Source organism: Garra rufa, chromosome 20 (genome assembly GCF_049309525.1).
Source record: "Garra rufa chromosome 20, GarRuf1.0, whole genome shotgun sequence".
In the NCBI taxonomy this organism is placed as follows: domain Eukaryota; kingdom Metazoa; phylum Chordata; class Actinopteri; order Cypriniformes; family Cyprinidae; genus Garra; species Garra rufa.
This window is the reverse complement of record NC_133380.1, coordinates 4,823,493-4,835,986: the sequence shown is the minus strand read 5'-3', so window position 1 is coordinate 4,835,986 and position 12,494 is coordinate 4,823,493. Positions and strand designations below refer to the sequence as shown.

Below are 12,494 nucleotides of genomic sequence, written 5' to 3'. Positions count from 1 at the left end.
GCTCTTTTAAAACATTGTTTTTTTAGCAAATAGCTTGAAATGAATAATCGAAGTCACGAGTTTGAATCAATCAGCGGTCCATCCTCTTTTTGTGACACATATTTGAAATTAATCAACATGAAAAAAAAAAAAAAAAAAATTCAAATAACAAACTTTTTTTTTTGAGTACTTTCATTATAACTGTTCCCTTAATTTAAAAGGTTTGTTGCAACCAGGACAAACACAGTAATAGACATCAATGCAGAAATAAAGTTTTTATTATTATTAATAATAAAGCATACAATATTTGGCACTTTGGTGTCTTGTTTTTCAGAGAATAATGTAGTGTTGAGAAAAAACTTGTTCAAAATGGTACGAGGTAGAGTTGGTTTGTTCGTATGCGCTTAAAATTTCAAAACTTCACACTGATGTTTTTATTTAAGTTAAATATAACATCAAAAATGCACGCCACCTTCATATAAAGCGCTGTGAATGTCCACCTGGTTATAAAAAATGACTATAATAAAATATTTGCTTTATATAAACGTGTATAAAACTAAAGAGATTTGAGTATTATACAAATAGCATGCTGTTCGGTCTTAAATTTTGCCCTTGTGCAAATCTTTAAGAAAGCTGTAATAAAAACTCAGAAATACTTCACATCCCAAAAAGAGTAAATGATGACTTTGGGTGAACTATTAATTCAAAATATGTCAAAACAAGTATTTCTTAAACAATAACAATAGCTGTACTACGTATACACTATCACTCAAACTTTTTGGGTCAGCAGGATTTTGTAATGTTTTTGAAATAAGTCTTTTCTGCTCACCAAGGCTGCATTTATGTGGTAATAATAATATTTAAGACTCAAAGCATCAGTGAATTTGTGTACTTTCTGCTTAAGATCAGGTCTTGATGTTGAAGTGAAGCTTCAAAGATGTTTGTTTTGAGTTTGCCCTCTGGACCTTCATATGATTGTAGGATGTGAGAACAGCTGTAAGGTTCATTCAGCCTCATCTCTGTCCAGAACACTGGCCAGACTTCAGACGAGCCCTCGAAACAGAAACGACAGAGACGCTCCGAGAGCCAGACCGAGAGACAGGAAGAAGGCCATGATCGCTCCAGCCGTCTCCGCCTCGCTCGCATCCACCTTCCTGTGAACGAGAACGAGAGATATGTATTCAGAGGTAAATGAGAATGTGTCTAACACAGTGCTTCTGTGTAAAAAATGATTTTAAATGAGCTAAAACATCTAAACTAGTCATGGAAATGAATCAATTGTTTCCATAATGAATATACCTTTTTCTAGTTATGCTAAGCTCCTAAAGCGAGACACTGCAGGTGAATAGGGTAAAAAACAAAACTAATAGTTATCACCTTACTTACCCAGTTGATTGATTACATTGATAATTGCAAACATTTTTTGTATTAAAAGCTTTCTAAAATGTTAGGTTTAAATATGCAAATAAAGCATTATTTAATTAAATGTGTGCTAATTTGCATACATTTCTAGTGCAAAAATCTAAACACTGGATGAAGTCAGTTTAAAAATACTTTGACATATTAGAGTCAAATGTTTTTACAGAGGCACTCTATAATTAAGAAAAATACTTATAACAGACAGGAAACAATGTATGTTTTACCATTTTTGGTAAACCAAGCAAATTATATATGAACAAATCCCTCTGTAAAAACCTTTAGAATATGGACAGGAATAAAATGTAACGTTTGGTGTGTGTAAGTGCTGCTGAAGTGGAGATTTATGGCTCATTGTAGGAGAAAAAAACTCATTTTGAGAAAACAGTCTTTAAAAATCTGTATTGTAATTGAAATGCATTGACACACATAGATAAAGTGCTATAAAAGAAACACTTAACAGTGTCTTGTGGGTGTTTTCTTTCCACTAGTCTGAAAAAACACTTTATGAAACACCGAAAAGCCCAAAATCTCAAAGTTGACAGATGCATGAAAAAACTGTTTTTTTGCCTGCAGTGTCTCCCATTAAATATGTTATGAGATTAGAAATTGTGAATAAAATATTATTTATAAAGAAGTCCTTAAGGCAAGACACTACCGATTTTAATTTTAACTAATAGATATCAACATACAGTACTATCCAGTTGATTATTCACCGTAAATTTGTTTATTTCGCAAGTTACAAATGATGCATTATCTAATTAAATATGTATTGATTTGCATATACATCTAGAAAATAAAAAAATATGAAGAAAACAAAGAACTTTGAATCCTCAAGAACATTGGAACTCCTAAAACTTCGGGAATTCTAAAATTTCAAAATATTGTTTACTTATTTTACACTTCTTAATTTAATTTATGGACACTCCTCATTTTAATTCTCTAAATTTAAAAATGGCAAAAATGTTCTAACATTAATCACATGCGCTACACATTAATCACATAAAAGGCGCTATATAAATAAAGGTGACATGCTTATTCAGCATCATTAATATACAGTCAAGCCCAAAATTATTCATACCCCTGACAAATTATGACTTAGTTACTTTTATTCAACCAGCTATTTTTTTTTTTTTCACCGGAAATGACAGGCTTTTCCCAAAAGATAATAAGAGGATGTACAAGAGGCATCATTGTGGAAAAAATATTTCTCAGCTTTCATTTAAATTTGAACAAAAAGTGGCATGTCCACAATTATTCATACCCTTTGCAAACTGTCACAGTCTATGGGAAAATCCCATCCCATACCCAAATCCTCAACTGGTGGACCAGGGAACCTAATCACAGTAAACGGCACCAATACATACAATACAATACATGCAAAAAGCTGTTCAGCAATTATAGGAAGCTTTTGATTGCTGTAATAGCCAATAAAGGCTTTTCTATTGATTATTAAGAAGGGTATGAATAATTTTGGACATGCCACTTTTTGTTCAAATGTAAATAAAAGATGAGTAATACCTTTTATAAACCTTTTAAAGGTTTGTTAATATTTTATTTCAAGTAATGAAAGCGTTTTAAGAGTTAGTTAGTGATAATAACTCTGATGTGTTCTAATAATATAATAAATAAGGATTCTTTCAGTATACTTCTACTCACTTGGGCCCGAAGCACATGCACAAACTGGCCAGATATCCGTTAGAAAAGGCAAAGAGGATCATGAAGCCGATGAACCATCCGTCGTGTGAGAAGTAGATGGGCAGATTGTAGCGAGGCTGGACGTTACAGAGCATGAAGAGAGGGACGAAAATCACACGAGCCACTAACAGACCCGGCAGCAGCTTACTGTCTTTACCAGGCTGAGAAACAAAACAAAACACGTGCATTAATACCATCAAACTATTCTATTCAATTTCAATGCATTGTGTTTTGCATTAAACATCTGCACTGAATATCATTGCTCAAAGTAACTAATATCCATGCAGTCATCTGTATTTCTTACTTTATGTAAATCCTCCCACCTGCTGATTCTGAGACTCATCTATTTTATGAATATATGCATTCTCATATGATTTATTGTTCTAAAGAATCCATGTGTAAACACAGAACAGACACATGAAATAATATTTCTATGATCCTTCCTAGAGGAAGATCTATTTGCAGTAATGTGAATATACAGTGACCTTAACAAAAAGTGTTTGAACACTTTAGTCACAGTTAAAAATTGCGTCTGCATAGAAAATATTAGAACAAATGTCTTTTATACTTGAGAAGAAGAATGCATGATGAAATGAAGTTTGTTGCATGTTGCTTCTTACCCACATACAGACTGCGGTCAAACTGCGGCCCATCCAATCGAACAGGTTAAATAACAGGAAACAAGACACTGGGATGAAATACATTTCTGAAGAGAGAGAATACAGCCATAATGTACAGTAGCTTTTGATATAAGCAGTAAACTAAATATCTTCAGTATCAAAATATTATCAGTTGATAAATGCAAAAAATTGTTGTCATGCTTGCGCAAATATTTCACCACACATAACACTTTGTGGTTATTTGCATTCTGCATTGCTTTTCCTGTTTTCTGTAACATTATCTGTCAAAGCTTAATTCTGTGGAAACCTGTTTCTGCTACTGAATTTAAAAAAAAAAAAAAAAAAGGTTATTGTGACTTTTTATCTCCCAATTCTGACTATTTTTTATCTCAGAAACGTGCAATTCTGCAAAATAAAGTCAGACTTGTGAGTTTGTATCATGCAAATCTGAGAAAAAAGGTCAGAATTATAAGGAAAAAGTAGTAATAACATTTTTTATTTTTGGGGAGGTATAAACTCACTATTGCAAGTTATAGTCAGAATTGTAAGGAAAAAAAGCTAGAGTTGCTTGCATTTGTGAGAAAAAAGTCAGAATTGTGAATTTTTCGCTTTTAGAGTTTATATAAATAAATCAAAACAAAAAGGTAATTGCACATTTTTATTCTACAATTCAGATTTTTTTCTCTCAAAAATGCTAAATATAAACTGAATTGTGAAAAACTCAGAAATGTAAAATATTTTTACATCTCTGTTTTTAACATAAGCTCAGAATTGCAAGAAAAAAGTAGATTTTTGAGGTTGTAAAAAGTCGATCTCAGAATTATTTTTTTTTTTCTTTTGTTGTTGACACTTTGACATTGACTTTTTTCCACTGGAATATGTCAAAATTGTGAGGTATGAACTGGCAATTGTGAGCTACAATTAGAATTGTGAGAAAAAAAATGCTAGAACTGCTTTCATTTGTGAGAAAAGAAATGTCTGAATTGTAAGCTTTTTGGTTTTAGAGTTTAATATAAATAAATAAAACGTAAATGCAACTTTTTATTCCACAATTCAGAGTTTTTTCTCTCAATAAAGCAAATGATAAACTGTGGGGCAAAAACTCAGAATTGCGAGATATAAACAAAGGAAAAAGTTTGCAAATTTTTAATGTAAGATAAAAATTGCAAAAGAAAAAGTTATATTTTTCAGGTTGCAAAAGTTATTGCAATACAGATTTTTATCTCATTTATTATTATTTTTTTCTGCAAAAAAAATTATGATTTTCCCCCTCAGAATTCTAAAATATAAATTCAAAGTCTTAAAGTCAGAGAAAAGAGCTGTTAACTAGAGTTTATTTAAAAATTGTGGGAAATTTTTTTTTTTTGTAATATTTATTTCACAATTCAAACTTGTTTCAGTTTTACAGAGATATAAACTTAGAAAAAAATAAAGTGAGAATTATAAAAATGTATTAAATTCAAAACAAAAAAGGTAAAATTGTTGGATAAAAAGTTGCAATTACCTATATATTATTCCAAAAATAAGCTTCCAATGTAATCAGACTCATTATCAAACCATAAATGATAAAAATGAGACTGATTGAACTCTCACCCCACTTTCCACCATCAGCGATAGTAGATTTAACATCCACAGTGACGGCAGGAAACGTGCCGATGGTGATGGTGAAGGCGAAACACACAGACAATGCCATAACCCAGATCTGACGAGAGAAATACAGATAAAACTCAGACTTTAACCTGTGCAAAACTCACTGACACAATCCTGAGAATGCTTGTGAACAGTTCCTAAGGTGTTCTGAGTGTTGTTTCCATGCATTTGTTGTTTTGAATGAGATGAAGTTACCTTTTTAAAGATGGCTGGTATGGATGGTGTTTGTTTACCGTCGTCTCCAGTGCTCTTCTGCCCCTCATCTACAGACAATTCAACTTTAAAACATGCTTTTGACTCATATTCAGACTGGTTTTGGTGTCAATAACGTCACCTTTCTTCAGCAGATCCATCTTGTTCTCCTCATCCTCATCTGCTTTGTTCTGCTGACTCTTTTGATAGTACTGAAAAAACTCCTACAGAAGACAAACAGCAAACTGACTGTGATCATCTCAGGATTTAAATCAGGCTTTCATTTTTTCTGGTCGCTCAGATCTTACCAGTTTAGGAAGGACAATGTACGATCCGATGGCGAGGGAAATAACGGCACACGCTGTGATGAAGTATCCAAACGCGCTGTCGTGTATAGCAGAACCACCTGAGAGAGAGACAAATGAAGTCAGAATTGTGTGATATAAACTCGCAATTCTGTGAACATATCGCTTTTTTTTTTCTTTTCAGAACTGGACTTCAACTGGATATTCATATGGACTTTATTTTTCACAATTGCGACTTTGTATCTCGCAATTCTGACTTTTTTTCTCAGAACTGAGAGATTTAAATGCAAAATTGCAAGTTCTAAAGTCGGAATATAAACGCAATTGCAAATAAATAAAGTCAGAATTGTGAGATATAAACTCACAATTCTGACTTTTTTTCTCAGAACTGAGAGATTTAAATGCACAATGCGAGTTATAAAGTCAGAATTGCAAGTTTATATCCCACAGTTCTGACTTTATAACTCGCAATTGTGCATTAATATCTCACAGTTCTGAGAAAAAAGTCAGAATTGCAAGATACAAAGTCGCAATTACGAGAAATAAATTCAGAATTGCACGTTTTTATTACGCAATTCTGACATATCTAGCAATTCTGAATTTATAACTTGCAATTGTACATTTATATTTCACAGTTCTAAGAAAAAGTCAGAATTGCGAGATTTTTCACAATACAACTTTGTATCTTGCAATTTTTTTCTCAGAACTGTGAGATATAAATGCAGAATTGCAAGTTATACATTCAGAATTGCTAGATATAAAGTCAGAATAATGAGAAATAAAGTCAGAATTGCAAGTTTATATCCCGCAATTCTGACTTTATATCTAGCACTTCTGACTTTTAGTTCTAAGAAAATAGTCAGGATTGGGAGATTCTGACTTTATTTTTCGCAATTGTGACTTTGTGTCTTGCAATTCTGACTTTTTTTTCCAGAACTGTGAGATATAAACGCACAATTCTAAGGAATAAAGTCAGAATTGCGGGATATAAACACAATTTTAAGAAATAAAGTCAGAATTGCAAGATATAAACTCACAATTCTGACTTTTTTCTTAGAACTAAGAGATTTAAATGCACAATGCGAGTTATAAAGTCAGAATTTGCGAGAAATAAAGTCAGAATTGCAAGATTCTGACTGTATTTTTCACAATTGCGACTTTGTATCTCGCAATTCTGACTTTTTTCTCAGAACTGTGAGATATAAACACAATTGCGAGATATAAACTTACAATTCTAAGAAATAAAGTCAGAATTGCGGGATATAAACAATTTTAAGAAATAAAGTCAGAATTGCAACATAAACTCACAATTGCGAGTTATAAAGAGAATTGTGGGATATAAACTCACAATTTTATAAAAAATAAAGTAAGAATTGCAAGGTATAAACTCACAATTTCAAGTTATAAAGTCAGAATTGCGGGATATAAACTCACATTTTTTCTCAGAACTATGAGATATAAATGCACAATTGCAAGTTAAGAAGTCAGAATTGCAGGATATAAACTCACGATTCTGACTTTTTTTCTCAGAACTAAGAGTTTTAAATGCACAATGCGAGTTATAAAGTCAGAATTGCAAGAAACAAAGTCAGAACTGTACGTTTATATCCTGCAATTCTGACTTTATATCTAGCAATTCTGACTTTTAGTTCTAAGAAAAAAGTCAGAATTCAGAGATTCTGGCTATTTTTTACAATTGTGACAATTTTGACTTTATATCTCACAATTCTGACTTTTTTTTCTCAGAACTGTGAGATATAAATGCACAATTACAAGAAATAAAGTCAGAATTGTGAGATATAAACTTGCAATTCTGACTTTTTTTCTCAAAACTGAGAGATTTAAATGCACAATGTGAGTTATAAAGTCAGAATTGCAAGTTTATATCTCACAGTTCTGAGAAAAAAAGTCAGAATTGCAAGATACAAAGTAGCAATTATGAGAAATAAAGTCAATTGTGCATTTATATCTGACAGTTCTAAGAAAAAGTCAGAATTGCAAGATTCTGACTTTATTTTTCACAATTGCAACTTTTATCTCGCATTTCTGACTTTTTTTCTTAGAACTAAGAGATTTCAAATGCACAATGCGAGTTATAAAGTCAGAATTTGCGAGAAATAAATTCAGAATTGCGAGATTCTGACTTTATTTTTCACAATTGCAACTTTTATCTCGCATTTCTGACTTTTTTTTCTCAGAACTATGAGTTATAAACGGAAACAGAATTGCTAGATATAAAGTCAGAATTGTGGGATATAAACTTGCAATCCTGACTTTTTTTCTCAGAACTATGAGATATAAATGCACAATTGCAAGTTAAGAAGTCAGAATTGCAGGATATAAACTCACGATTCTGACTTTTTTTCTCAGAACTAAGAGTTTTAAATGCACAATGCGAGTTATAAAGTCAGAATTGCAAGAAACAAAGTCAGAACTGTACGTTTATATCCTGCAATTCTGACTTTATATCTAGCAATTCTGACTTTTAGTTCTAAGAAAAAAGTCAGAATTCAGAGATTCTGGCTATTTTTTACAATTGTGACAATTTTGACTTTATATCTCACAATTCTGACTTTTTTTTCTCAGAACTGTGAGATATAAATGCACAATTACAAGAAATAAAGTCAGAATTGTGAGATATAAACTTGCAATTCTGACTTTTTTTCTCAAAACTGAGAGATTTAAATGCACAATGTGAGTTATAAAGTCAGAATTGCAAGTTTATATCTCACAGTTCTGAGAAAAAAAGTCAGAATTGCAAGATACAAAGTAGCAATTATGAGAAATAAAGTCAATTGTGCATTTATATCTGACAGTTCTAAGAAAAAGTCAGAATTGCAAGATTCTGACTTTATTTTTCACAATTGCAACTTTTATCTCGCATTTCTGACTTTTTTTCTTAGAACTAAGAGATTTCAAATGCACAATGCGAGTTATAAAGTCAGAATTTGCGAGAAATAAATTCAGAATTGCGAGATTCTGACTTTATTTTTCACAATTGCAACTTTTATCTCGCATTTCTGACTTTTTTTTCTCAGAACTATGAGTTATAAACGGAAACAGAATTGCTAGATATAAAGTCAGAATTGTGGGATATAAACTTGCAATCCTGACTTTTTTTCTCAGAACTATGAGATATAAATGCACAATTGCAAGTTATAAAGTCAGAATTGCTAGATATAAACTCACAATTCTGACTTTTTTTCTTAGAACTAAGAGATTTCAAATGCACAATGCGAGTTATAAAGTCAGAATTTGCGAGAAATAAATTCAGAATTGCGAGATTCTGACTTTATTTTTCACAATTGCAACTTTTATCTCGCATTTCTGACTTTTTTTCTCAGAACTGTGAGATATAAACGCAAACAGAATTGCTAGATATAAAGTCAGAATTGTGGGATATAAACTTGCAATTCTGACTATATTTCTTGCAATTGCGACATTATATCTACCAAGAATTGCAAGATACAAAGTTGCAATTACTTTTTTTATTTAGTAGCAGAAATGTGCTTTCGTACATTAGTGTAACGAATCTTTCTGCTGAAATGATTTATTTGTACTATAATTGCAGACTCACTGGCGATGGCACAGATCATAGAAAAAGCAGCGAAGGTTCCTGCGAGTCCCTGTCCGCTCATGATGGGTGTCGTGTAGGACGCTGGCAGGAGTCCGGCCATCCCGAACAGACTTCCCTGAAGAACCGCTCCGAATGCTGGGAATAACATGACAAAATAGTCCATCAAATGACATTTACTGCTTCTATAACTTAAAATGCCTTTCTTCTAGAGTCTCACAATTAATGCAGATGATTTTAATCATGGTGATGACGAAGAACGGCAGCGGCTCCAAATCCACTTTCACCAGGATGGCAGTGAGCAAAAACACCAACAGAATGGCCGACAGACTTCCTGCGATACGGATCTTCTGAGGAATTCTGCAGATTCAATCACAGGTCTGTCTCATAATTCACTCCAGAATCAAAAGGAAGATTTGTAATGTTTTTAAAGAAGTCTCTTCTGCTCACCAAGCCTGCATTTATTTGATCCAAAATTCTGAAATATTTTTACTATTTAAAATAACAGTTTTTTATTTGAACATTTTTTTAAATGTATTTTATTCTTGTGATCAAAGCTGAATTTTCAGCATCATTACTCCAGTCTTCAGTGTCACATGATCCTTCAGAAATCATTCTAATATGATGATTTGCTGCTCAAGAAACATTTATTATTATTATTTTATTGTTGAAAACAGCTGAGTAGAATTCTTTCAGGTTTCTTTGATGAATAGAAAGTCCAGAAGAATCATGTGACACTGAAGACTGGAGTTATGGTGCTAAAAATTCAGCTTTGAAATCATAGGAATACATTACACGTTAAAATATATTCAGAAACAGTTATTTTAAATAGTAAAAATACTTTAAAATTGTACTGTTTTTGCTGTACTTTGGATTAAATAAATGCAACCTTGGTGAGCAGAAGAGACTTTTTTAAAAATCATTAAAAATCTACTTTTGACTGGCAATGTATTTATTTATTCATTTAAGAGAGAGAATTTGGAGTTCAATTGTTTAATTTAATGAAAATAATGTAAATGTGCAAATATAAAGAAATAAATAATAGTAGTAGTAGTAATAATAAAATACTTATTTATAAATAAATAATTAAAGAAATCTATTCACTAAAATAAAATAAAACAATATTACCCATAAATAAATACAAATATTTCTTCCAGTGCATATATAAATAAATGATATATTAATCAATTACAATACTAATTAAACAAATAAAATCTATTTTTTTTTAAATAAATACAAATATCTATTGAAATCAATATATTTATTTACTTAATTATTTAAATAAATAGTTTTGTTTGTTTATTATCCATTTAAATAAAGATATTTACTTAAATCAATAAAAATATCTATTTAGATAAATATTTATTAAAATAAATTTAAATATTTAAATCAATAAAATTATTTTAAAAAAATGTAAAATTGTGAAATATTATTACGATATAAAACAATGTTTTTCTATATTAATATAAATTCCAATTTTATTTATAACTGTAATCAAAGTTGAATTTTCAGCATCACTACTCCAGTCTTCAGTGTCACATTTCTGAAGGATCATGTGACACTTAAGACCAGAGTAACAGCGGATAAAAATTCAGCTTTGCATCACAGGAATAAATTATATTTTAAAGTATATTAAAATAAAAAACATTATTTTATACTGTAATAACATTTTGCAATATTACTTTTTTTCCTATATTTTGATCAGATAAATGCAGCCTTAATGAGCAGAAGAGACTTCTTTAAAAAACATTACAAGTCTTACTGATCCCAAACTTTTGAGTAGTAAAAATGAATGAAGTCAACTAAAAATGGACTTCATTCTGACCTCTGATGAAGCACTGAGTTGAGGCAGGTGAAGACCAGCAGAGGAACCATCGCACACAGCGTCATCACATTATTAAATTTGGCCTGTAGGACGCTCCGTGAGCCTTCTTCAGTCGCGTTGGCTGAGAAATTCGCCTCAACTAAAGGGTCTGCAAGACGACTGGTGAAATACTGCAAGATAAACAGATGAAGAAAAAGCCTTGAGAGATGCACATCTTCTGTTTTCTGAAGATACAATTGTTGCTTTTGCAGTTTTGCAACACTTTGTCAGAATTTCCGGTCATCTGTGGTAAAAACCAACCCGATTTGAATGACTTAAACAGAAAAATGTGTGTGGCAAGACATAAAGTGCTTACCATAGTCGCTGTCATGAAGAAGTTCCACGGCAGCAGCGTTCCCAAACCCAACATGAAGAAAATCAACCACACGCCATTATATCTGTCACGAGAATGTGGAAACCTTTTACATCTTCAAGCACCAAAACGAAGAAAAAAACTACAGAATACCCAGTAAAAGTGATATCAGCCTTTGTTTTTAGACTCAAACATGCCTCTGCACATCTGGTGTGATTCTAGAGCAGATGCAATCCAAGATTGAGCCACTTTGCTCTTGTTATCTGTCTGGTGTCTGTCTGAGTCTGACGGCAGCAGAAGTGCCAGATATTAAAGCCTTTAACTCATGTTCAATTAAGCTTTAGTGTTCAACTCACTTGTCTTTGGGCACCTGAGGGTCCATGACGGTCAGATTCACTGTAATGAGCCGCAATCTTAATGTTCAAGCACCTAAAACACAGAAAAATCCAGATGCATGACAGAAAAATTGTAGTAAAAAACTATAAATAAATAAAAAGTACATGCATACAAACTGAAGAACAAAAACTGCATACAATGCATACATACATGCATCGAAACTGAAGAAGAAAAAATGCATACAATGCATACATACATGCATAGAAACTGAAGATTAAAAACTGCATACAATGCATACATACATGCATAGAAACTGAAGAAGAAAAAATGCATACAATGCATACATACATGCATCGAAACTGAAGATTAAAAACTGCATACAATGCATACATACATGCATAGAAACTGAAGAAGAAAAAATGCATACAATGCATACATACATGCATAGAAACTGAAGAACAAAAAAAAAACTGCAGGAATACAGGTTTGCAATCTTACCTATACATGAAAAAATGTATGTATACAGTACAGACCAAAAGTTTGGACA

At 31.8% G+C, this 12,494-nt stretch overlaps 1 protein-coding gene across 1 annotated transcript; it reads right to left on the bottom strand.

Moving 5' to 3' along the window:
- Window positions 1–247: 247 nt before the first annotated feature.
- On the bottom strand, window positions 248–12,106 carry slc29a1b (solute carrier family 29 member 1b). Its single transcript, XM_073825795.1, has 12 exons — window positions 11,968–12,106; window positions 11,615–11,696; window positions 11,260–11,429; window positions 9,655–9,794; window positions 9,438–9,572; window positions 5,864–5,961; window positions 5,698–5,779; window positions 5,559–5,626; window positions 5,307–5,415; window positions 3,714–3,799; window positions 3,055–3,254; window positions 248–1,133 (listed from the first exon to the last, which is right to left on the bottom strand). The coding sequence occupies exons 1-12, from the start codon at window positions 11,991–11,993 to the stop codon at window positions 1,022–1,024; spliced, it is 1,308 nt and encodes a 435-aa protein (XP_073681896.1). The 5' UTR covers window positions 11,994–12,106; the 3' UTR covers window positions 248–1,021.
- Between the last annotated feature and the right edge of the window lie 388 nt (window positions 12,107–12,494).

Bases quoted from the DNA above. Each gene is read 5' to 3' on its own strand.
- slc29a1b (XM_073825795.1), bottom strand. From the start codon at position 11,993: ATGGACCCTCAGGTGCCCAAAGACAA. The intron at 11,430-11,614 runs GTAAGCACTTTA...TTTATCTTGCAG, and splicing joins TCTTCATGACAGCGACTATG to TATTTCACCAGTCGTCTTGC. The intron at 5,416-5,558 runs GTAACTTCATCT...TTCTCTCGTCAG, and splicing joins TACCAGCCATCTTTAAAAAG to ATCTGGGTTATGGCATTGTC.